Genomic DNA, 27125 nt, shown 5'->3' on the forward strand with positions numbered 1-27125 from the left:
AATTACAACTAGTATTAGTAGTGATAAAAGTGGGGAGCGGAAATTGGGTTAAGTTAGTTAGTGAATTGTTGAAAGAAGCTGGTGTCGTGGGAATAGTGACAAAAAAAATTAATTCACGCAATTGAAAAGAACGACTTTTTTTCATTACCGTTTTTCGTGATTGGCAAATAGAATTATGTATTACGTCATACGCTAATTTATGTCATTTAAATACATTTTTTTGGTCTAACTCGTTCCAACGGACTTGATCCATTCTACGATACTTAACTTATAAGGGTGTGTTACATTCAGTCGCCCATAATCAAGTATTGGAAATATTCATTCTCCAACTGAATATATTGTCATTAAACTTCGGGCCCAATATTTCTATTTTGTGCTATAAGTTGGAACGTGTATTTTCTGTTCATCTTTGAAACTTGACTTATACTATCTAATTTAGTTGTTTTCTTGATTTACAAACTCCCTCTATACCATCTCCTCCCTATCTAAACAACTCTTTCTTTCTTTTTTTTTTTTTGTTTTTCCTATTTATTCGACTATATTTCTATCAAAAGTTGATAATCTTCATAGTTGCATGACCCACAGTTACAATAATGGCATAGGCTATCACTGAGGCAGGAACCCCAATTTTAATAAATGTTCCTACTGTCAAGTATGGCTTCCCAAATTCGTCAGTCATACATATAGCAGTAACGTTGGGGAATCCAGATGTTGGTAATCCCATAGCTGCACTACACAATAATGCTGTGGATAAAATCAACATTCTTGGATGAGGATCAGGCATATTGTGACCAAGCTCACTAACCAATGGTATAAGAATTAATGCTGACACAGTATGACTGATAAAAGTAGCAATAGTTAATACAAAAATTCCAATGGTTAGAATAACTCCAAATAATGAAAAGCCTTCAACTTGACGTTGGATGGTGATGGCAATTGTATTCAATAATCCTGACGAAGCAACAGCTTTACCCAAAGCAGTACCTCCCATGGCTAATATAACAATATTCCATGGATAATTGTTAAAATCCTCTGTAGTCAATAATCCGGAACCGAAAAACAAAATCACAGGTATCAAGGCAATTATACCCATTTCCCCAAAAACTCCAGTCAATCTAGAAGCTAAACACCAAAGTAATATAGTTCCAAAGGACACTGTAATAATATACCATTGGATTCCAGAGAATTTATCATCAATAGTTCTAATTGCCACCAAATGAGTGTTTCTTGAATTGCAATTGAATGTAATTAACAAAAATACCCAAATCAACAATAATGCCAAAACACAAATGGGGAGAGCAATAACAAACCATTCACCCCAAGATGGTTGGGGTTCCATAGCACCAATAGCAATCATATTTTGTGGAGAGGCAATTGGTGAGGCCATACCACCTACGTTTGACGCAAGAGCAATACCCATTATCAATGCATTGATAAATTTCGATCCTTTTGGTAAAGTTCTGATTAAAGGTTGAATCAATGAAAAACACAATACTGGTGCAGCAACATTTGAAATCCACATTGAGGCGAAAAGGGCCACTCCCATAATAGTCAACAATACAATTGCTGGGTTAGTTCCAGCTTTAGATAAAATCCATGTAGAAATCAATTTGGCAATATGATATTTGGATAAAGCAGCAGCCAAAGTAAACCCACCCAACAATAATAAAATAACTGAATTCCACATAGTCGATAATATGAATTTCGATGCATCCACAGTTTCCATGATTGAGCCATCATCATTTTTAACAACATTTAACACCACAATCAATAATGGAATCACCAAAGAAGTAACAAACAATGGAATAGCTTCAGTTGCCCAAAGTAACGATGCACAAATCAATAAAGCAAAACAGTTCTTTTGTGCAGAATCATCAAACGGGGACACATTTAATAAAAACACGGTGACGGCAAAAATCAATATCAATTTTATCACAACCGGGTTTTTCAAAGAAATGTTGAATTTCAGCATCAATTTCATATTCCCTGAGCCATCTTCTTTTTCGTCATTATTCCCATCACTTCGGTTTATCAATTTGGAATTGGCGGCATACGATTTTCTTTCTAATCCAATCATATCTCTCCAAACTGTATTTCTTTCCCAAACCACATGTTCACGCAAATGGATTGACAATTCTTGTTTGGCAGCTTCTAAATCATCACCATGATTACAAATTAATGCATAAAGTTTGACTAATGAATCCAAATGTTCATCAACTTTTTTCATTGTTGATTTTTTAAAGATATATGAATTGTTTGGTAAATTTTCCAAATAAGTATCTTTAATATTAGTATTCAAAGATTTGTCAAATTTTTTCAATGCCTTTTTAAACCCAGTGTAATTCAATTCGATAAAAGATTTCAATTCGGATAATGTGGTGTATAATCCTATGACACGTTTTCTTAAGATAATTCTGTTTTCACTTAACAAGAGTAATTGTGCTGGAACATTGTTTGACAAAGTAGCATTATTTAAATCGTTCCAGATTTTTGGTGATTTTGTAACATAATCATCTATAGATCGGGTATGACGTAATTGATGTTCATTGCCATGAAGTTCTGGGACAGATCCTCCTCTTCTTCTCCCCCTGTTCTCTTGAAATGCACTGGTTAATGCATTCTCGTCATCATCGTCTTCGTCATCATCATCATCCTCTGGTTGGGTGAATTCTGTGTCAGGATCAGTTGTGTTTGTTATATAGTTATCCTGTGAACTACCAGAAGTTCTACGAGTTTGCTTAATAACTCCTTGGAAATTCTTGTTAGTTCCAGGTAATGTCAAAGACTCGTCAACTTCTTTTTCAAAATCATCAATATCGTTCATCAAATCATTCATGTTACTGAAAATAAATCCTTCCTGTTGTTGATAAAATGTATCGATTTTCTTTAATTCGGCATCAAGTGCAGCTATAAACACTGCTGATGCTGATTCGTCATGAGTTTGGCCAGTGGACGCATAATTTGCACCGATCAAATGTGATCCTTCTAAAGTTGCCTCTTCATCATCTTGTTGGTAACTCCTTCTCAAATTATCTCTTTGTAAAGAATAAATCAATTTCTTTAAAGTTGTGTAAGCAATATATTTCGAGGACCATTCCGGAACTGCGTTGAATTGCAAGGAGTGGGAAAACTTCATGGTTAATCCTAATAAGGGATAATAGTATTGAGTCTAGTTTAATTGATGTTTTATATCAATGAGCATAGACCTGGCCAAAAGTGAACTGTATGTATATGAATTATCGTTTCCAGATATAGATATATATACTCCAAGGTTTAAATGATAAAAATGCTAGACTTGTTGTAGAAAAGACAAATCACTAGTTGTGTGTGGTAAAGTAGTAATTGTTATAAAATAATTTGACTCGGAAAGGTTTGATGAAGAAAGGTAATCGCAGAAGAAGAAAAATTATTTGTCAACGTTGCGCGAACAAAATCGAAAAGCAACAAATGCAAAGAAAAAGGAAAAAAGAAAAGAAATAAAAGAAACTCAACTAAACTAAACTCAACTTCTGATGTTTAACAAATATAATTTATTAGCAACTGATAGAATACAAAAACACATATTCTTCTTCAATCCATTATCATCAAATATAGTTCATTTAACCAACAGGATATGTGATACTTTGGATTAATTACACAGTTCAATTGATGGAGTTTGTAATCTGATATTGAAAGTCCAGTTTAGTTCTCTTACAGTTTGTCACAAAAAAAGATTTGAGCACGTTGACCAAGAATAACAATAACAACAACGGTACGATAATAAACTAATATTATTACAATAAAGTTTACTTTCTATCAGATACTACATTACAACAATAACAACGTGACTTGCACTACTACTGGTGCTAACAACGTCAGCATAGACCTTGTTTAAGGTTTTTTTAGTTAGTAGTATTAGAAATTTCTTCCACCAAACCTAATAATAATAAGAAAAAAAAAAAACAAGAAGAATAAGAAAAGTTTAATGGAAAAGTTTCATTTTAATTCTTAACCATATATTATTACTGTAAGAAGTAAGTTGTCATGTGCTGTTAATATTTTAGTTACATCTTCTTTTGATGATTTGTGATTGTAAAGATCTTCAACAGTTTCGTGATGATGAGGCTGTTACTCATAACGACAATTGTTTCCAAATAAGATCTCTATTGTTGTGATTTTCTTTATTTTTAACCTTTTGATTACAGATTTATATACTAAAAAGGGAAATTTAAGTAGTTGTAGTTTTCACATACAACACGAGTGAAAGTATTTTCAGGGCTAGTTTGATTTTCGTACTAATATAGCAACGTAATCAATCCCCCGCCAAGTTTAAAGACGTTTTGTTAGTGTGTTTGGTTTAATGTATATGGACTTATACTTATTTGAAGAAAGTAAGTCTACAATGAAGACAATTAGAAGAAGAGATGGTCCTAGAAATAGGAATAATTCATTTATTAAAGGTGTTTGATTCTGGGAAAACTTGACTCGATCTAAGAAATGTTTTACCAATTCTGAAAACATTGAGCTTATTTTTCCTCTAATTTCCTCCAAAATTCAATTCAATATAATTGAACCGCTGTCAAACTCCATTCTACAAATTTCCAATTCGTAGAAAAATATCTCCTAAACAATAATTGTCAAGGGTTCTGTTTTCGCTGAAAAGGTTGCATACAATCCTTGACAAATATATACTGCCATAACGAATAAATAAAATCCACGTTATAACGAGACAAAATAAAACGTGCATTCTGAATGGTCAACTCAATGAGTTACGTAATAGTTCGTTTAACAATACCAAAAGCCAAACAAAGTAGAATAATATCATCAACAATAGCAAAAAGAGCTAGAATCAACAAGAGACCACCAATAGGAAAGGTGAGAAGATATTAGACGATTCTTATTATGAAACTGAAGTTTACAAGGAAGAAAAAAAAAAATAAAACTTTGAACCGCCACCCAATGTATACAATAATTCTTATGAATTATCCGCACTATTTTCAAGAATAATCCAGCAGCAATCAAACAAATAAAAAACTTGACCAAATTTCAATTTCAACTTTTTCTTTCCAATTCATTATAGTACTAACCAACTACATTTCATATAGACATTTGCAATTGCTGATATAGAAGTTATTACAAGAATTATTAAAAGTAAAGTAAAGTCAATTGTTTGATTGGTTTAATTGGATTTTTTTTTGACTTATAAAATATAGACGATAATTATCCCAGTAATTTGGCAAACCATTAATTAGAAGGGTACCATGGATTTCTGTTTCTTTCTTATTGGATGTATGTATAATTGATATTTTTTTTTTTCATTATCATTTGGCAATAGCTAGTGGGTTTTGGTTTTTAATCATTGATCGCCCTTTTAAGTGGTTTTTATCACAAATACAATTAAAAGATGAACAGTGCAATAGTGAAAACCAAAGAATAACATTAATACAGACAAGTGTATCATAATATATCAATATTTTAGCACAATTGGCATAAATTGAATAGCATGTTTAATTTACAACCAATGCTTTGTCATGGTACTAGAAGTGAAACATCCCGCACGAACTTAATATGCTCCAATTTTTTCTTTAAAAATCCTTTCCCGCCACTAGCCGTGAAAATCATCAAAATATGTACTAACAACAACAATTTATAAGTCAAAGAATTTAATAAGCCATTACCAGATATAGGAAATATCCCTTGCTACTGTGGCCATTGTCACAATCAAAGTGCGTTCGCTGTGAGAACAATTAATTGCGTTACTTTGTTTTTCATTCCGGTGTTGCCCTTTTACTACCAGAAAAGATTGAAATGTAACATTTGTGGAACAACTGGTGGTCTTGACGCTACCGCAATAGACCGAATGAAGCTGGGCCAACCAGTGGCTATAGGCTGAGTGTAGGAGAGGAGACTTCTGGAGAGAAGATAATTGTTGAAACAAAGTATTTCAAAAATAAAACCCACAGGATTCAATTAACAGTATTTGACTATTGTTATTATCGTGTATTTGGTTTTGGTTCTTCCCAAATGAAGTAATCGGGAGCAAGTAGTTTCTTAGTTTTTGTTTTTTTTGTTTTTTCTTTTTTACTTGACAGAAAAATCACTTGATTTTTATTATAGTATCCCATTGTTCTGGCAAATATCGGATAGTACTCACAATATATATATGTATACACAAATTTTATTGTTTGAATTCTTCTATGAGTCTATTTTCCGGGGGTAAGCTCATTTTGTAACAGATTGATGCTAGAAATGCTGGCCACAAATCAGTTTAACATCGTTCTCTATGTTAAATATGTGTGACGAGAAACTTGGATGAAAGTGACGGAAGAAATATAATAATTCGCTGCTTTAACAGTGGATATTCAAATCAAATATTAAAGCTCTTTGTTTTGGGTGAATATAATCATCAATTAAAATACAGTAAACAATTATTATTTATTCAGTTTGTTTGGCGTTATTCTTACTTTGAAGCTATATGTAAAAGGAAATGATACTAATCGTTTTTCCCCTAATTCAAAAACAAATCTAATCAGTTAGATAATAAAACCGTTGCAATATATAATATATAGCGTAATTGCAATAATAGTAAGAATATCCTGGGGTAATTGACACATAAATACAAGTCATAGTACAAAAAACGGAAATGCTCATTTTAGGTGAGATAAAGAAAATTGTATTATTATTATAAGTTTTTGTGGTGTGCGGGATTTTTATTTTTATTTTTTTTTTTTGGCTTTTCTTTCGTGCGTGCGTGCGGTTACCCAATTGGGCAATTGGTTGTATTCTTTTTTTTTGCATCCATATCATCCGTTTTATTTGAGATTGGATTGTTATATTCTATTCCTACAAAAACAATATGAATTAATTTAATGGTCATTAACTCGTCAATTCCTTAAAATTATCGTACCATACATTTATAATTCTACTATAAATATGCATGCAATCTACCCCTATTTCTCCTATTCTATTTAGTTATTCTTTTTTTTTTTTTTTTTTTTGGCAATTCAATTAACAATTTCAATCATCCTTTTTAAATATAGTCTTACACTAAATTAAAAAAAAGCAATATATTCTACATTTTATTTTTTGCAACCACAAAAGGCTTAACAAAGAAAGAAAAGTTTAATTACAAAAATGGCTGTTGCATCTACATTTATCCACAACAACCTTGAACTTATGAACCGTAATACCGCCACTTCGGTCAATCCAACCAACAAGTTGGTTAACATGCATATTACTGCACACGGTAGTGATTGGTTATGGGCTGCATTCTCGGTGTTTCTTTTGTTAACCATCATTCACTTGCTTCTTTTCTTGTACGGTCTTCTCAAAAGACCAGGTCTTAAAAACTCATTGTTGGTACTTCCATTATTTACCAATGCTGTTTTTTCCGTGGGTTATTTTACTTACGCATCAAACTTGGGTTATGCATGGCAAGCAGTTGAATTCCATCATGCTGGTACTGGGTTGAGACAAATCTTCTACGCCAAGTTCATTGCTTGGTTTGTTGGTTGGCCTGCTGTTTTGGCTCTTTACGAGATTGTTACTAGCACTGTTCTTGACAGAATTGAAGAAAATCCAAACATTTTCAAAAAATTCTTTTTGATTTTCCAAACTTGGTTAGTTAAATTTATTTTTGTTGAGATCTACGTGTTAGGTTTGTTAATTGGTTCCATTATCTTCTCTACTTATAAGTTTGGTTACTTTACTTTTGCTGTCTTTTTCCAATTGTTGCTTATGGTATGGGTAGGAAGAGATCTTCATAAATCTTTCAGATCACCATCCCATTCTAACATTGCTAACTTCTTCCTTATTTTCTACTATCTTGTTTGGATTTTGTATCCAGTTGCTTGGGGTTTGAGTGAAGGTGGTAACGTTATTCAACCAGATTCTGAAGCTGTTTTCTACGGTATTTTGGATTTGATCACTTTCGGTCTTATGCCAACCATTTTGATCTTTTTCGCCATGAAAGGTTGTGATGAAGAATTCTTCAGTAAACTTTGGCAATATCATGTTAAGGCTGAATCTGAAGCAATTCAAGAAAATGAAAAAATCGTTGCTGAAACTCCTTCAACTGAAGCTGGTGTTGTTGACGCTGAAGTCGAAAATGAAGCTCATGTCTAGAGTTAAAAGGTAAGAGGTTACCGAGTTCATTGGAACATTGATAGAGATGTGGGTTTCGATAATTTCTCTCTATAAAGAAAAAAAGCAAATCTATTTCTATTTTGCGATATTGAGATGTTTTTTCTTTTTTTGGAAAATACCCAAAAATTTTCTTTCTTTTTTTTTTTTTATTTCTAACTTATATTTTCGTGATTAATTAATTAATTTTGTTTTCATAGTTTGATAGTTTTATAACTTTATAATTTTTAATATATTCTTAATAATATGACTTGAGTTGATATTAGATAGCTTCTAATTGGTTCTTCAACTCAATAGTGGTGTCGGGTATTTTTCAGGAGCTACCATGTGTGTGCAGGCTTGTGTGATACCCACGTTGGGACTTCGTATTTCAGCATTTTTTCCGAGGCTAACGTGAGCGCACATTCTATTTTTTTTTTTTTTTTCTTTTCCATATTTTTTCTCTCTGTTAGATGCGATCCTGTCAAATTGAGATGATAATAATTTCTTTTCATAATAATTAATATTTTCTCAACTACCACATATACACATATACATACAACTTAACGTCATGACAGCAAGTGAAGAAAGTACATTAGTAGACGAATATCCAATAAAATCCATACTAAACCAAATATCGCCTTGGTTCATTGTTGATGAGACAAAGTATGGTGGCAGAGGCTGCTTTGCAACAAAATTTATTCCACAACACACTGTTATTCACCAATGTCAATCGCCTATTGGGTCTACTATTTGCAAGCCATTTAAAAAAGAAGTTTGTTCTCAATGTTATACTTATAACTATGGTGCAGTTATGAAGTTTAAAATCTCGAAAACTGAAGGAAAGCATGTTTATTCCCTATTCTTTTGCAGTGAACAATGTAAATCAACATTCATACACCAAGATATAAATCATGTTTTGACTGAAAACTTATTAGCAGTGGAGAAAAACTATTTAGCAGGATTATCTAAGCCAGAAATAGAACCTTTGGAACCGGAAAATTTTGCAGATGATTATGTCAAAGAGTGGGATAATGTTGCCCTATGGGAAACAAAACTTGAATCACTAAAGCCATCTAAAAGACAAAATCAAATATTCCAAATCGATGATAATGAGTATCTTGAAATCAAATATGTCATTGGCGTGCTATTTAACATGTATAAAGTTCACTGTAACAATCATATCTCCCATTATGATTATCCTAGTTTAGATAAAGGTGAAGCCAACAAGGTTGAATTGCTTCTATTTGATTTACTATATTCTTCAGAATTTGAAAAAGTAAAAAGATATCCATACTTATTATATTCATATATAAACATTTATAAGTTCATAAAACTCACATGCACACCAGAGTTGCAGACTTTTATTGATTCTACAACAATACGATCTATAATTGGGAAAAATCTATCCAATGCATTTGGGATTTGGTCAGAGGTGACTAATCCATCTGAGGATAAGGAATTCTTGGGATTTGGAGTATATCCTTCGGCATCGTTCTTTAACCACTCATGCAGTCCAAACATTGTGAAAACACGAAATAATACTGAAATGGTTTTCACAACATCAAAAGATATCGAAGTTGGGGAAGAATTGTGTATAAATTATGGAAACTATACTGATGAGCCTGTTGAATTGAGACAACAACAATTGAAAGAATGGTTCTTTGATTGTGCATGTACCAAATGTCAAACTGAATTGAAAATATAACTTAAAGTGTAAAATCAAATTTTTGATAAAATGATTTGAAATTTTCACAATCTGCCATTTCTTTTAGTTTAGGTTGTTGACATTTATCCCAATGAATTCTATCGGGGAGATTTAATAAATGAGCTAATACTCGTCTAGGAAATTGTATGTCTATAGGTTTTTCAGGTAATAAAGGAGCAATATAATAATCTCTTTCAGTTTTGCTTTTGCATACAGTGAACATTATATAATTGGAAGTATCTAATATTTTGACAAATTCAGGATCTTGTATGTCAGAAAATTTTGTAAAGTCTAATTTCTGATTTTTTTTAAATTTTTCATTATTCAATTTAACTCTCATGTCTAGTGATTTTGAAAACTTGTTTAACAACGATTCTTCTTCAACTGGTAAAAATTGTGTATGATAATGAATGTTTGTGTCTCGATTAATTTCCCAAAACACTAATTTCAAATTTGGTTTTTGTTCATCAAATGCAGCAACTAGACTGTTTTGGTATTTCAACAATTCTTCTGAAACCAATGATTCCCGTTTTATTGTTGGTGTATGTTCAATTGGTATTAATATTCCATGACCAGAAAATTGCAAGTTTTTATTAGACCTTGTCAATGGACCTTTAGCAATAGTTAGATATGAACAAGTACCTATAGAAACAATCATATGTGTTTCTGTATTGGGGTTACTCAAGCAAAAAAAGCATTGTTCTGGAGCTACAACTTTAGGCTTTTTAACTTCTTTTGTAGTTGATTTGCCCTCTCCTTCACCTTCATTGTTATTTTCGCCCCTACTTCGTTTGGTACTAGCTGTGAATGGGTTTTCAATAACTTTGGTGTTTGTGTCTTGTTCCAAACCGATACTAAATGCATAAAACCATTTATCTTTTGAACCTCCCTCTTGTGCTAAACTAATAAATCTGGTTATCTCTCCAGTAGACCAAGCAAATGGTTCCAATTCAAAAAATTTCCCAATTTCATTTCCAACTGCAAAATGATATCTTGGTTTCAATTTTGTGACCAACTCGGTGATTTCGTCATTGCCAACTGTGGTCAATTTGCATAATCTGCCAATAACCTGAGGCCACTCATACGTTATCAAAATATCAATCTTAACTTCAGGAAGATCTAACGTCTTTTCTTGTGAATCGTTGTTTGTATATAATTTGGAAACTATCATAATAGTGATTCCTGATGTCGTTCTGATAACACTAAATGGTGGTTTAACAAATGTGAAATTTGTGGCCACATCAATTGAACTCTGCGTAGAACCTTCTTTAGCTTTTATCACTTCAGAGATTCCATTTTCACCCTTTGAAAAATACGTGACCCCAAGAGGTTTTACGTTTGGTAAACCATAGCCCTCAGGCAATACATCTCCCAATAAAATAGTTGCTTCAAATGGTCCATTTTTGGTATACTGAGTATTTGATTTTTCCAAAATTTTATTTAAATTATCTGGTGAAGGATTTAGTATAAGAAATTTCACTTTATCAGACATGATGGCCTTCAATTTATTGATTCAAACTCTTGGTTCATCTCATTACTGGACATTGCAATCCAAGCTGGAATTTTTTTTTTTCCAAAATACACATCGAAAAAAAAATACATCACGTGACACATTGATTTTGTGTGTGTTTTGTATTGTTTGTTTACATTTTTGAACCAATGCACATTTTTTTTTTTTTTTCCTTTTTCTAAACACAATTACGTTAGTCGTAACAACCATTAGTCAGAACACTCCTATATAACCCATGTCCAACAATATTAAAGTATCAGTTAGAGTTAGACCTTTATTACCACGGGAACTAAAAACCAAACCATCCGATGGCGGGTCTACTCCAGTATCATTAGTGTCTATGCCCCCGTCAGATCCCCATAAAGTTCTATTAACCAACCCTAAGGAACAATTTAAAAACAATATCAGTGCTGACAACAAGACCAAGAGTTTTTTATTTGATGAGTGTATTTGGTCATTTAATAAGACAGATCTGAATTACACAGATAATTTTAAATATTATGAGAAAACGGGACCACAATTGTTGTCCCATTTCTTTGAAGGCTATAACGTTTGTCTTTTGGCCTATGGTCAAACAGGATCAGGCAAAACTTATACAATGATGGGCGATAAAACCGAACTGCCAGGGATAATACCATTGTTAATAAAAGATATTTTAAAGCAAATGGAGATTTCTGTCAATGAGAAAATCAATTGTGAATTGAAATTTCTGTACATTGAAATATACAACGAGCAAGTCAAGGATTTGCTTACAGGTGACACCAAAAATGGGAATGGGAACAGCACACATATAAGCCAAAAGTGTAAAGTTAGGGAACACCCTGTTACAGGTCCATATGTCGAGAATGTTAAAGAGCACAATATTGAGAATTATACCCAGTTTTTGAAGTTGTTAGCTAAAGGTAATTCCAATCGTTCAACAGCTTCTACATCAATGAATGATAAAAGTTCAAGAAGTCATGCAATCATCACTTTGACATTAAAGCAAACCAAGTTTGAAAAATATAATGGCTCTAGTAGTGATTCCGATGAAACCAATAGCATTGGTGATGCCAGTGAAGAAATGGTTTCCAACATCAAGTTGGTTGATCTTGCTGGTTCAGAAAGACTACAGAAAACAAAATTATACGGTCAACACGAAAGAATCAAAGAAGGAACTTTGATTAACAAATCATTAGCTGTTTTGGGAAGATGTATAAATTTACTTTCAAGCAATCCATCAGCATTGGTTCCCTATCGTGAATCAATTTTAACATATCTATTAAAAGAAAATCTTGGTGGGAACTCAAAAACCTGTATGATATTCTGTGTCTCTCCTGTTGATTATGAGGAAACCCATCAAACATTGAATTATGCCAATGAAGTGAAAAAGATTAAAACATTAGCCAAGGCAAATAAAACAAAACTTTCAAATGTTCCTATTGATTGGCAACAATTACAGCTGACAGATAAAACAATTATTCAATCTTTGAAGAATGAAATTGACGTTTTGACAAACAAATTAAACCAAATGCAACAATTAAATGAACCCAAATCTCATCCACCACAATCAATAAATAATATAATTGAATATTTGGATAAAGAAACTAATAAAGTAAAATTTGAAAATAAATATTTGAAACAAATGATGAACACCAAAAACAATCATATCAAGGAATTGAACAATCACATTGATTTTATTTCAAATGAATATCAATCGTTATATAATGATTATGAAGAATTAAAACGGTCAAGTTTGCTTAATAGGAAACAAGAATTGTTGAAAGAATGTGAATCGAATAAGGGACACATGGATATGGAGTTGAGGGAGTTTGAACAATTTTTAGTAAACGCTGTAGGTAACTAAATATAGAACAGCATTGTTGAAATGTATATAATGGGAAAAATAGGTTTGAATAAGATAGTATTGAGATATAGGCTATAGTTAATTTGTATTTGATCAGACCAAGTCAAGCCTATTTGAATGGATGATTTGTGATCAACCTTTCAATATGTGTAAACCTGATAGGTTGTACTTGAATTTTCGTGACAGATGTACATCTTATTGATCCATTCACAGAAGTCTTTGCATTTGATAACATTTTTTATTATTTCTGTTATGAAGTTACTTGTACCTTTGAGCCCCACTTTTTATATATCAAAATTCAGAAATAGTTTCTAATTTGTACGGACATATGGGTGATCGTGGAAAAAAGCATGGTAATTCGTATTTTTGCGACACTGTCTGCCAAGAAAATGTACTTGCAGTTTGTCACATAGGTTTGACATAAAAGTACACGGTGACCACGAATTAAACAAACATTATCGTATTTATATATTTGAAAACAACATAAAAGATATTTTTAAAATACTAAATTTAAAATTAGAGAATTAAAATTACTGTTGAAACAAAGAAAATTGTTTAAACTTGATTTTCTTTAGATTCTGAGTTGGAATCATCATTCATCAATTTGTCTTCTTGATGTTCAACTTCCATCTTTCTTGCCAATTCAGCATCTGAAGCAATAGGAATAGTTGGTTGCCAAGATCTTGTTCTCCAAGCAGGAATATTTTCTTCCCACATTTGACCAATTTCTTCCAATCTTTTACCCTTGGTTTCTGGGAATCCAAAGTAGACATGGGTACCCATGGCTAAACAGAATACACCATAAATGATATATGTTTTCCAACTAATATTTTTGAAACCAGATGGGGTATACATGGCAATAGCGAAATTCAAAATCCAGTTGGCAGCAGTGGAAATGGCATTACCACGTTGAGAAACTCTGTTATCACCCCAGATTTCAGCACAATAGACCCAAATACCAACCCCCCAAGTAAAGGCAAAGGAAGCGACGAACAAGTAACAACAAGCAATGGCACCTTTAGAAGCAGATTTGTTATCAAGTGGAATTCTGATGTTGACTGAGTCGTTACCACTATCTGGCCAAGCAACAGAATACTTACCTAAGATACCAGCAAGACCGAATTGGAAAGCCATCATCATGGTAGCACCACCGATTAATAATGGTCTTCTACCAATCTTATCAATGAAGTATAAAGCTGGGGCAGTAACACAAGTGTTTATAACATATTGAATAGAAGAAGCAACCAAGTTACTGTTACCGGAATAACCTGCCATTTGGAAAATATAAACGATATAGTACATCATAACGTTCATACCAGTCAACTGTTGCCAAATTTGTGCAAAAATAGCAGTAAATGTTCTATAAAGATATTTTTTGGTAAACAAAGTAGCATATCCAATATGCTTGCTTGATTGTTCTAACAATAATTGATCTTTGATTTCAGAAATTTCAATCAAAACATCGGGGTTTTCACGATCACCATGAGCTTGAATCTTGGCAACAATTTCTTCAGCGGCTTCCCATTGACCTTGTTTAGCCAACCAACGAGGAGATTCTGGGATAAAGAAACAACCCAAGAATAAACAAAGACCAGGAACAATTTGAATACCCCAAGCAATTCTGAAAGAAGCAACACCATTAATGTGACCTAAACCAAATGAGATATAGAACATAATTAATATACCCAAAGTGACAAAGAATTGGAACATACCACCAATGAAACCTCTAATTTTTCTTGGGGCCAATTCAGCACCATAGACAGGGGCAACAGCAGAACCAAAACCAACACCAATACCGGAAATAATTCTACCAATGATTAATTGAGCACGATTTTGAACTGAGGATTGAATAGCAGCACCGACCATCCAGAAGAAGGCACAGATTAACAATGATAATCTTCTACCGAAAGGTTCAGAAACAAATGAAGAAGCAATCGAACCGAAAAATGATCCTAAAGCCATGGAAGAAGTAATAAACCCTTGAATATCTGATCCTGGAGAATCAAAGAATCTCATATATGGACCAGAACCGATGAAGGCTGACATAGAAGAAATATCAAAACCAAACATCATACCAGCAATGGTGGATATACTAGCAATGAAGAAAACATTGTAAATTTTTGGGAGCTTATCCAAGTAAGCATTAATTTTTAAAGCAGGTCCAGAAAAGATTCTTTCAATCTTGGACGACATGTTTGAAAGTGTGAGTTGACTATATTAGATAGAGAAACAAGAAAAGGAGAATTCAATAAAAAATATTTCGAATAAATGAAGGGGGATCTACATAGGCTTATATAGTTTTAGTTTTAGTATTGTTTCTATAATATAAAAAACCAAAAAAAAAAAAAAAAAAAAACAAACGTAGAACACAACATAAACACGAAATCCAGCAGAATGGCTTACTCCCCTCCATCTCCCCGGATTTTCTTTTATTATTTTCCTTACTAAAGAATAAAAAAAAAAAATTTTATTGTCACTCTTTGTTTGTGGTGTTTTAGTAATTTGTTAAATAATAGTATGGAGTGGTTTTTTTAGTCCGTGTCTGCATTATATGTATGTATTCATTATATATTATTGTTGGTATTACAATGGATTTGAAATTTTTCCCCAAATAACCCCAAAAAAACTAGTTTTAGATTTTGTGCGTATTTTGTTTTGGATTGTCGCGGATAATTAGAAATTTTGCAGTTAACCAAAATAAAAAAAAAAAAAAAAGACCGACAGATAAAAGAATGACCTGGAACCAGCCAGCAATGTAACACTTGTAAGATACATAGATAAATATACCACTTCTAACCCAGATTTTTTTTTTTTTGAAGTTCTTAATGTTCAACTCAAGATATGATTACATTGATATTTGTTTTGATTTAAGTTTGGAAAACTGCTTAACAATTAAACGTTGGTACTTATTAACCAGTAATAGAGAACTACAAAAGAAAGCAAGTCTTTATTTTTAATGAGCGAACGGATAAATTATTTTCTTGTCAGGCAGACATTAGAGAATGAAAATGGTCTAGACACATATGGCCAATTAGAAGTTTCTCCATTCTGGTGTTTGTGTCAGACAAGAAAATTTTTTTCTCCTCCCACAGATCTCCAGATTTCATATTTCCTGTGGGGGGCGGGGAGGGGACAAAGGGACAAGAGACGAATGTACACAAATTAACGAGTAAGAGGATAGATTTAACGAACAACAAAGTAAGGTGATATTGGGAGATTTATTATTCTTATTTTTTTAAAGTGCAATGAACAACAAAATCGTATGTTAATAATAGTGAGAACTAGTCCTGCTGTAGTTTTTAAGTTAACTATAGACCTCTTGGTTTTTATTATTTCGTTGATATGAATTGTTGTCCTTCATCCACGCCAATCAAAGGCTTATATCTCTGTTGGTATTCTGAAATTGTATATGCATGATTATAGTTTTTCTATGTAATTTTGAAAATCAAGTAACTTTTTTGCATGCAACTCTCTCTTAGGATCGGAATACGGATAATATTTTAAGAGAATATAACTCCGGTGGCTCTAAGAATATTATCGGCATTATAATCGAGTCCAGAAGTAACAAAATGTGCATTGATGGCTATATGGAGGGTCGGTAATTAAAAGTGGGGTTGGTTGAATTAGTTTTTAGATGCTTTTGAAATTGGCTACTAAAGTGAAGAGTTACTGTGAATTTTAGATATTCACGCTAATAATTTCTAGACTATTGTAGCAAATTAGAAAAAGTTTTAAAGTAGGAAACTAATGAAAGGGGGAGGGGGTATATTTAAGAGAACCTGCTCTACTACGTTGCATTGAAGGTTGCCAGTTTCCATGAGCTTGAATTCAACTCTAAGCAGCACTTTCAAAGAAAGGTCTCATCAGTTTTGGAATATCTGGTTGGCTGTGGTCGAATTAGCATCAGCTAATGAAAGCCAATCTTAACTTGGTGACTCAGACCTATAACCAATAATATTCTTAACTAAATGGGTAGTAGTCGTATTTCCAATTAATAAAAATAGTGACCTGGAAGGTTCAGATTTAAACAAATTATTATTAAGCTAAACGAATAGATATTAGATCTCTAAACAATACTTAGAACTTACAGGATTAAAAAGATATATTCCCGCGCAGTGATATTTCCATCTAACATTCATTTTTTATCCGGACAACAGACCCCGCTTCTACTTCTAAATGTTCAATAATTAATCATCGACATCCCAGTGTTGGTATAAGAATGCTATTAATCAACTTGTTCTATGAAACGGTCCAACTTGAACATTCGGATAATAGAGAATTAACAGAATAAGTTTCACTTTGTTTCTCGGATTATTTAAACTCCAATAAATAATTTTTCCTGACCCAAGAAAAAAAAAACAACCAAAATCTATATTTCGTAATAATAATAATAATAATATTTTTTTTTTTTTTGTCTATTTTCATTTTGTGGAAAATAAAAAAAAATTGGGGGGTGAGGGAAGACAATTTATTCAAATTCTGACAAACTAAATTTACATTATAGTAAAAAAAGACAAAATAAAAAAAAATAAAAAATTAAACAAAACAATTCATAGTTAGATATTAAATGATGACTACAATTGGGAACTAAATTGTGTTACTAATCAAAAAATAAAACAATAAACAATAAATTGTCTGGACTTAATAATAACAACAACGAGTGCACATATTGCAGAACAAATGTACACATTGTATTTTGTTTGGTTGCTGTCCCCACCATACACATTTATTCACTCACAGATACAAACAAAAAAACGGCAAGTTAATATATATGCAATGTACGCATTCGTTAGTATTGATTGGCAATAAAATGGTGGGGAAATTACTATATACAGAAAAAAACATGAAAAAAAAAGTGTCTGATATAGATTTATGTGGGATGATTGTGTACGTGTAAAATTTCAAAAAATAACTTGATTGTTTTGAGTTCAATTATCAATACAAAAATCATACCACAATGTGGATTATCTCCAGAAAACACATTAATAAAAGTAAACGAGTAAACGTTTTTATGGAGACAATTGAAGTCTTTTGTGTGAGTGCTTTGTTTATCATCTCTTTTTTTTGTTTTTTTTTTTTTGATGGATGACAGTAGGGCGGGAGGGAGGACATAAGAATTATGCGATGACCAATTAATTAGCGAAATATAAAAGTTATATAAGTCCATTAAAGTTTTACTGGCCTGATTCTTCATTGTAATCGGTACTACTATTACTAAACCATTACTGATGATTTCTTGGCGATGGTTTGAAAAAAAAAACCGTTACCTTGGCATGCAATGTGGACAATTAGTTAGGTGCCAAAAAGTTTTTTTTTTTTTTTGGGGAGATGACCTTTTGTATGGTTAGGATTATTTGCAAAGTTTAAATTATCTTTTTGGTTTGCTTTGTAGACTTGTAGTGCAGTTATGAATAGACCTCGTCACTCTTACATATATAGCTGTTGTATGATGTTCTGTGTGTGTGTGAACTACAAATTAAGAGGAATTGTTCGCCTTGTGTGTGTTTTATTCCCGTACTATATCTCAGAATGTCTGTCCTCTAGTACGGCTTTGATGCAGCAATTTTTCCTTTGCTGTTTGGTCTAACTGGGGGTAAAGTTACCGAACACTCCGCAAAATAGCAACTACTAGAAATAAAAATTTACTTTAAATATAAAGAGGAGAAGAACGAGAATGAAACGTTTTGAATTGGGTATTAAAGTATTTGTTGAAATTATTATTTCTCTTAACACATTTTCGTCACTGATGCAAAAAGAGCAAATAGGTTGAGGAAAAATGACAATTTTTGTTTTCACACAAATCCTATACTATTATTTTTTTTTTTCTAAATTTTGGAGAGATTTTCCTTCTCAAAAATTGTTGTTGAATTGTTTGAGTGTCAGTGTCAATTGTATGATATGAATTCATTAAGATTTGTTAGCAAAAATCAGAGGACGTTAACAAATCCAGAATTATTAAGAGCAGAATACCTAAACTCATAAAATGATGTTTGATATTGTAGCTTGTTGTTGTCAAGATTCAACAACGGATCTTGCATCATATGTGATTCTGCAAGCTCAAATAATCATAATTTCTCCAGTTTATTATTTTTCCGGCATGTTCGAGTTTTTGCAACTATTCGCGAGGGTACAACATAACACAAATGGAGGGGAACAAATTATCAAAGCAACAATACACGGGCAATAAAATAGTCATCAGTGAGTTTATTTTGTCAGTTGCTATTTAATGAAAATCCAAATAAATAAGGAGGAAAAAAATGATCTTGATGAATAACCCACACGAGGGTTTCCAACCTTTTTATTATTTTTGAGAACAGCTTATCTTCTTGCTCTTACCTCTTAACCTACATAATACCATTAAACGAAAGAATACTTAATGTTTAGTCAACTATAGATCGTTTTTTTAATATTGCAACATCACTGGACCAGATTTCCAAAAAATACAATAACAAGTATTGAAGTTATTTAGGATAATTTGTCAAAATATTAAAGTTGAAATAAGATAAACCGTTTCTGTTACACCCTGCATCAAAAATCATTTTAGAAGATAAAAAATATACTGAAACTGGAAAAGTACCAACATTTAATCCAATTATTTTGCTAACTTTCATAAAAATTGACTCGATTCAAAATGTGGCCAATTACATAGATAATTATTTTGCGAATTTCGGTGCCGAGCATCTCTATCAAATGCGATGACATTATAATATCAAAACCAAAACCAAAACCAAAAAAAAAAAAAAACCTTCTAAAGTTATTAAACCCGAAACATCAAAAGCCTCTATTTCTTCTTTTAGCTTCATTTAGTTAAATCGTCACACAAGTTTTCAACAATGGTTTCGGAATAAGTAGGTTATCAACCGAGGACCAACAACAACAACAACAACAATAATACAAACTTCAGATATCTTGATTTAGGAATAACATTTCTTTTTTTTTTTGTGTGTGTGTGTGCGAGTGTTTGGGTTTGGGTTTGAGTTTGTGCTTGATTCTTTTAATTAATTTCCCTATTTGGATTAATCCGTATCTGCACAACAAATAAGGTCACAATACATTGAAATTGAAACTAAAAAAAAAAAATTTGAAAAGATTCATTTCAAGATAATCCGAGGTTGACAATTGATACCCAGGAGACAACCATTACAATATATTGACTATTATGACTGTGGCACATACGAATAATAACACAACAACTGTTTCGGCGATGGAGTTGTGAGTCTAGAAACGGGATAATTTCGGATGTTAAGAGAGTAAAATAAAGCAAGTGAAAAACTTTTTTTTTTTTTTTTTTTTTCAAAAAACAGATTTGGTGATATGTGGCTGAAATCATGCCGAGGACCCATAATATGAAACTTACTAGTTCAACTCACGTAGATTTTACTTTTTGATTGAGCGATGGTGATGGTGTTTTGTGTGTGAAGAACATCAATTTTCTTAGTTTCCCAATAATTTCGTTGCACAATCAACGTTTTTTTTTAAAACTTTAGTCTACTCTACAAACTTCTCTTCTTTGCAAGAACCAAATCAATGCGATAATTGATGTTTGTGGTTTAAAAGAATGATCAGAAGATTAGCCACAGAACAAGGGGTTTGTTGTTTTGAAGTATTTGGACCTCGGGATACGTTATTTTTTTTTTTTTTTTTTCTGTTTTATCGCATCGCTAGTTAATAAAAAAAAAATTCTCTCTTCATTTTGCAATCATTACGAACTTGAATATATAATTTGCTTACCTTGTACAAAGCAATTTCCATTAAGACAATCTATTTTTACAATTACTATAAGCTTTAAAATATAGCTATGAAACGAAATACTAAAGCTCCGTTCAACCAAGAGTTTTTTTTTTTCGGTTATTTAATGGTTTTCTGTGAGGCCATATATCGTGTCCACGGTTTCAAATCTCGGGACCGAGAAAAATTGCAACAAATGGATTACAAATTGGGTTTAACATACAATGTTCATGACTTAATATAAGATCCGTTAGTAAAAATATAGTTCTTTATAGGATAGTAATAGTGAGTAGGTTCTGATTCCCTGTTGAAAGGACCCATAGTTTAAGCTTAAGGGAAGAATAAAACAGAAAGAGGGGAGGGGATTGGTTAACGGATAGGAACCTGTTTATCACAACCTAGCCATTAGCCTACGTTTTTTTTTTTTTTTTTTTTCTAGCAACGCCTATGCATTTACACCTAAAAAGTTAGTTAGAATATTGACGGAAATTCAGGTAACCTACACACTCTTTGAAATGATCTAAATGTGGGTACCTCCCCGTGTTTCTTTCCTTTCCCGTTCCGCCTTACATTTCTTTATCTTTATTTATTGGTTTAAAAAGGGAGGAAATGAGTCATTAGAACTTACTCTGCCTTCTTCCACGATGCTTATAGGTTATAGGAACGACGAAGAAAAAAATAAAAGCCTGATCTCAAAAGAATCCCGTAATCAACCGTAGAAAACCAAAAATATTATTCCCGCCTCCGTCCTCATCATCGTCACTGCCACTTGGACCTTTTAAGAGGAGTAAAAACGTTTTATTAAGTTGTCTTGAGAATTTATCTTGGCAAGAAATTGAGACTCATTTTCAAGTTTTTTCACTCACTCCATCTAACATAATCTACAATAGTAAACCCTAAGCGAGAATTATAGTTACAACCCACCAAATAATAATAGCAACAACAACGAATCAACCATTAACAACAACAACAACAACAACAATGATAATAATTCATTCCTGGAATTATTATTAGCAATCTAATCAAGAAAAAAAAGCCAAAAAAAAAAATATATATTTAATTGTCCTCTGATAATTTTTTTTTGTTTTGGGTGGTTGCTTTTCGTCACAGTTTTCAATATCAAAGAGGACTTTGAAATTGAATTATCATTTGGGGAACGACCATTATTTTGTTACTGGAATTTTCAATTTTTGCAACTTACTCTAAACCGCCACTTACCACCATCATTCTAACACACTCTCATCATCATCTAAGTAGCTCAACTACATGCCAACAATTATCTTATTATAGATACAAATTTAGTTATTATATTAATTATTATTAACTCTATAAAGAAAAAAAAAAAAAAAAAGAAAAAAAAATTGCTAATTCAAATCCCATTATATTTTAACATTCCCTGTATTATTAATCGTTATTATTATTATTATTATGATTATTATTAACGTTATGTCATTAATTACTTAGGTGTGTACACTAACAGTATTCAACACTTTGGCTAGGTGTTTCTAAAGTATATGCAGCTGGTGGCTTTATGTATGTCGTCGTTCTTGTTTTGGTATCATAATAACATGTACCTTTAACTTGACCAAAATTACTATTCACAGTCGTTACTTGTTGTTGTTGTTGTTGTTCGCTATTACCCACATACTCTTCCTCTTCTTCTTCGTATTCTTCAATATCTTCATCATCCTCATCGGAATAAAACTCATCATCACTAATTTCATCTTCTTCCATATCACTAGCGTATGAATTATAAGTGGTGGTTTCTGGTGGAGTATATAACTGTTGGTTTGCAGTAGGTCTAGCTTGATTCTGTTGTTTGTGATAATGATTATAGGCATTATTGATATGACTGTGATGATGTTGATGTTGATGTTGAGAATAATAATAATGATCATCTTTAAAGAAATCACAACGAATAATTTCTTTATATAAAGTAGGTAAATCTATTCTATCATTAGGATTCAATTTGAAAATCCTATCTAATAATCGATTGAACTGTGATGAAATGGGTAATATTTTACTCAAGACTGCTTTATTATTATTCAACATATAATTCTTAAACACTTCATTATTTTCATTATTATCAAATGATGCAATGGGCCATGGGTTTCTTGAACAAGTGATATTAATAAACAATACACCTAATGACCAAATATCTCCTGGCAATGTAGGTAAATATTTACAATTTGATTTTGTGATTGTTGTTCCATTCATTTCAATTGATTCAAATTGATTCATATCAATTAATTGATTGATTAAACGATGAGTGTTATAATTAGTGGTTCTTTCTGGAGCCATATAAAATGATGATCCACGACATGAATTACAACAAATGGTGGCAGAATCCATGGCTAATCCAAAATCAATCAACACTAGATGCAATTCATTATAATCAATAATACTGTTGGCATAGCAAATATTATCATCATCATCATTATTGTCTTTGTTGTTATTAATGGTTGGACGAACATAATATGGATTATATCTAACCATTATATTTTCTGGTTTTAAATCACAATGATAAATATTATTTTCATGACAATATTCAATGGCTTCTATTAATTGCAATATGGCATTCTTCATTAATAATTGGGTTTCAAAATCTGTTCTTGGTACTTTTCTATGTCTGTTATCGGTGAATATTTGTCTATCAATGATATTAGCAAATAAGTCTCCTTGTTCAAAATGATCCATCAATATTATTATGGCAAAGTTTTCAATGTTTAATACTTGATGAATTGTCGCTATGTTTGGATGTTGATGGACTTTTAAATGTAATGAAATCTCTGTTAAAAATGGACAATCATGACCACTATCTCGAATATAATTTAAGTCCAAGTTTTGTGGTTGTGGCATACTATTGTTCAAAAAATATTGATAAAATTCTTGCAGTATTATTTGTTTATTCATACTGGATTCTCCTTTATGTGCTCTATGACCTTGTTGTTGTTGTTGTTGTTGCTGTTGCTGTTGTTGCTTTTGTTTGAGCAATGGTTGTTCAAGAACCATTTTAGCAGCAAATTGTTGTTTAGTGTAAATATTTTCCACAAGATAAATCAAGCCATAAGTACCAGCACCAATTTTTCTAATGAACCGAAGTTCATGGTTTAACATATATCCATCTAATAAACAATTTACATTTGGTTTATTAGTGTTTGTGGTAGTTTGTGGTGGTTGATAGATGGTTGCTGAAGTAAATGTTGTGGTATTATTTGAAGTATTGGTAGCTCCACTACTTATATAGTGACGTTTAGTGTGCGTATCAAATATTGGCAATATATCGAGTGTCATTGTAGATAGTTATTATAGGTAAATATGATTGTAAACTTTTAAAAAAGAAGGAGGGGGGCAGAACAAATCAAAATAAGAAAATAAAAAAAAAAAAATTTAAAGAGAAATTAATTGATAGTTATATACTTGTGTTAATCTAGAAACTATTTATAAATCATTTCTTTAATAAGGTGTATTATAGAAAAGTAGGAGTTAACGATCGGGCTGTATCAGCTTAGAAAATAATAAAATTATGGTGTGAGGAAATAAATTCGGAAATCTTAGGGAAAGGAACAACAACAACAACAACAAAGCAAAGTAGAGAAAGAAAAAAACAAAATGAGAATTTAATGTTAGGAGAGGACTTAAGAAACCCAAACAAATTCTCATACTTAATAAGGTTTTTGTGTAATTATCTAATTTCGGATGTTTTATTTCAATTTTGTGTGACGTTCAAAGTTTTTTTTTCTTTTTTCTTTTTTTTTTTTTTTTACATAGAACCTCATCATTCCATTCGTTTCAAACATCTGATACTATCATTCAACCAACTACTGTTTATAACCTATAAACAGATTTGACAGCAATATAATAAAGTAACAGAATACTACTTTTATCCCTGTTATTTTGATCCTTTTTTTTCATGTGCTTAATGAAAAAAAAAATAATAGAAACCTCCCAACAAATAGAATAAAAAGGAAAGTAGTGGTAGTAAAGATTGTGAACGTTACACGATATGGCGGGGGCGTACATCTTGGGCGGAGAAAAGGTAGAATTGTTGTGATATCTCGGTGGTGGGAAAAATCGCGGGGCAACATGCCCGCGCTTGAGCGGAGTGGTGTTGGACTGGAATTGAAAACGCGACACCGAAGGAAAGTCCAACGAGAAAAAAAAAAAAACACTAGGTGCCAGTAGTAGTTCCACTAGTCGATACGATATATCTTAATTTATCACATGAAAACCAGCGCAAAAAGACACCATCTACTGTAATCATACCATAAAGTTGAATCTACACAACAATGGAACGCATTCTAATCTGTTCATGAGTGTTCTGTCTCTCGAGGGGGGGGGAGGAAGAAATGATATGATAAGGAGTTTTAGTTCGAAGCAAGAAGAACACAGTTCGTATCGGAGATAACCCAACAAGAACTACCAAATGAGAGCAATCGAACTTATTCCCTCTAAATAAAACTACGGAAAAGGAAAACTGGACTATTTTTTTTTGGGTAGTTTTACATTATCTACGGCAACGACGATGATAGATTACTACGAAAGAGGATAAGTAAGAAATGTACATATTTTAGTATCCGTTATGTATAGTTTATGCAAATTGTGTTAAAAGAAAGAGTAAGAATAAAGAAAATTCCAGTCAGATGATGTTAGGTTATCGTGGTGTGTGCGAAAATTAGTGGCGGTGTTTGGTTTTGCTTTTTGTAACCTCTGTCGTGTGGAGTGCATCCGTGTGGTCCCGATGGTCGTTGCAAGGGACATACTCTCCCGGCCCCACTAGTACCACAAAAGACTTCTTCCATACGACTTGCTTGGCGCAACACACCAACCAGAAAAAAAACTGGCCAAAAAAAAAAAAAGAACGAGCAAAACTCGGAAAAGATGTACGCGAGTATGGTGTGATGTTTTTTTTATCAGCTCATTTTTTTTTTTTTTTGTTGCAGTGAATATATATTTTCGAGGAACGACGACATAAGTAAGCATTATCAACAACGACCATAACCACAACAATAATAAGAATTGCAATAACAAGGTTAATGAATGACCGGTAAAAAAAGGAAGTTTCATATTTTTGCTTTAGTCAAGGACTGTTGATTAGCCCCTTGAAAGTAGAACAATTTCACCTCTTGACAATCCATAATCTCTCGATTTTTGCCATCACAAACGAAGCCCCCCCCAAGGTCTAATGTTTGCAACTATAACATATAAACTAGTGACAATATTGAGACACGTCACGTCTTGCAAAATTTTTCCGTCTCTTTAATTTTTAATATTTGCATGTGATTGTAATTTTTAGCTCATCGAGAGTTGATCTCAAAGATTTGTGAGTTTTTTTTCACATGCAAATTATTTGTGTGTGTGTTCCATATTTGACATGTAACTGAAACTGATCTAAAGCTTCCCGTTTTGATGCAAAGCCGCACTTTTAAGCAGCTTAGTTTGCTTTAGTTAACTCTACCTACAGTTACTTGAGATAGTGACCTGTTTCGTAGTAGAAAAGCGGTAGTGATAGTAGCAGGCCTTTATCGATAATGTACACGGTTGTTATGCGAAATCGACACCAGTAATCCTGATTTTTCCGAACAGATATATATCTTGGCTGTCACGAATGCATTTTCAATAGTTGAGTCACACTCTCAGTTTGTGCAATCGAATGATGATGGTGTTGTCAAGTGGTTATTGTTGTCTATGACAGTCTATAGTTCAATGTTACATAATTGCAGATTTGAATAAGGTACATTTCTTTCCTCGTATGAAAAATAAAAATCAAACCATAAAAAAGAATTCCTATTGTTCCGATTTTAGCATTTCTACTTTTGGAGTTGATAATTGTTACAGAAGAAAATTCTTGACTCAAATTTAGATCTAGGTAATGGAGGGATCTATTGTTTATTCTCAAAGGTGTATCTATCTATCTATCAATTTGCTATTTCAAACCACCACATATGTGTATGGTAACTGATATATTGCCAAAAAAAAAACGATTAACAGTTGTAGTTGACGTGCTACTCTTTTGTTATCTTTGCCAAAGCCCTGGTGAAAACCTATACGGATTTTTACGGAATGAAAGGGAAAGAAAAATAAATGCATTGGTTATGTGATGGGCTGGCGGTGGAATTTGATCATCGCAACTTTTTGCCGCCATTGGTGAATTCTTTTTTTTTTTTTTTTTCAAATCGGACTTCCTATATTCTTCTGCAAACCTCTTCGCCCTATATTAGCCAACTGGAATC

The 27125-nt window shown here is 32.3% G+C and overlaps 8 protein-coding genes across 8 annotated transcripts; 4 read left to right on the forward strand and 4 right to left on the reverse strand. All coding sequences in view use genetic code 12, as the record gives it.

The window, feature by feature from the left end:
- Positions 1–547: 547 nt before the first annotated feature.
- On the reverse strand, positions 548–3136 carry CD36_01910 (constitutive low-affinity phosphate transporter, putative; the record flags this gene model as incomplete). Its single annotated transcript, XM_002416819.1, has 1 exon — positions 548–3136. One exon carries the CDS (start codon positions 3134–3136, stop codon positions 548–550), a length of 2589 nt encoding a protein of 862 aa, XP_002416864.1.
- A 2104-nt stretch (positions 3137–5240) lies between these two features.
- Positions 5241–5872, forward strand: CD36_01920 (conserved hypothetical protein; the record flags this gene model as incomplete). Its single annotated transcript, XM_002416820.1, has 2 exons — positions 5241–5268; positions 5634–5872. 2 exons carry the CDS (start codon positions 5241–5243, stop codon positions 5870–5872), a joined length of 267 nt encoding a protein of 88 aa, XP_002416865.1.
- A 1241-nt stretch (positions 5873–7113) lies between these two features.
- Positions 7114–8103, forward strand: CD36_01930 (30 kda heat shock protein; the record flags this gene model as incomplete). The annotated part of the gene is made up of 1 exon (XM_002416821.1): positions 7114–8103. One exon carries the CDS (start codon positions 7114–7116, stop codon positions 8101–8103), a length of 990 nt encoding a protein of 329 aa, XP_002416866.1.
- A 568-nt stretch (positions 8104–8671) lies between these two features.
- Positions 8672–9808, forward strand: CD36_01940 (conserved hypothetical protein; the record flags this gene model as incomplete). Its single annotated transcript, XM_002416822.1, has 1 exon — positions 8672–9808. The coding sequence occupies one exon, from the start codon at positions 8672–8674 to the stop codon at positions 9806–9808; it is 1137 nt and encodes a 378-aa protein (XP_002416867.1).
- A 1-nt stretch (position 9809) lies between these two features.
- On the reverse strand, positions 9810–11300 carry CD36_01950 (conserved hypothetical protein; the record flags this gene model as incomplete). The annotated part of the gene is made up of 1 exon (XM_002416823.1): positions 9810–11300. One exon carries the CDS (start codon positions 11298–11300, stop codon positions 9810–9812), a length of 1491 nt encoding a protein of 496 aa, XP_002416868.1.
- A 253-nt stretch (positions 11301–11553) lies between these two features.
- Positions 11554–13164, forward strand: CD36_01960 (conserved hypothetical protein; the record flags this gene model as incomplete). Its single annotated transcript, XM_002416824.1, has 1 exon — positions 11554–13164. The coding sequence occupies one exon, from the start codon at positions 11554–11556 to the stop codon at positions 13162–13164; it is 1611 nt and encodes a 536-aa protein (XP_002416869.1).
- Positions 13165–13719: 555 nt separating this feature from the next.
- CD36_01970 (high-affinity glucose transporter, putative) lies at positions 13720–15357 on the reverse strand (the record flags this gene model as incomplete). Its single annotated transcript, XM_002416825.1, has 1 exon — positions 13720–15357. The coding sequence occupies one exon, from the start codon at positions 15355–15357 to the stop codon at positions 13720–13722; it is 1638 nt and encodes a 545-aa protein (XP_002416870.1).
- Positions 15358–22365: 7008 nt separating this feature from the next.
- CD36_01980 (serine/threonine-protein kinase, putative) lies at positions 22366–24186 on the reverse strand (the record flags this gene model as incomplete). Its single annotated transcript, XM_002416826.1, has 1 exon — positions 22366–24186. One exon carries the CDS (start codon positions 24184–24186, stop codon positions 22366–22368), a length of 1821 nt encoding a protein of 606 aa, XP_002416871.1.
- Between the last annotated feature and the right edge of the window lie 2939 nt (positions 24187–27125).

Source organism: Candida dubliniensis, chromosome 1 (assembly GCF_000026945.1).
Source record: "Candida dubliniensis CD36 chromosome 1, complete sequence".
Classification (NCBI taxonomy): Eukaryota; Fungi; Ascomycota; class Pichiomycetes; order Serinales; family Debaryomycetaceae; genus Candida; species Candida dubliniensis.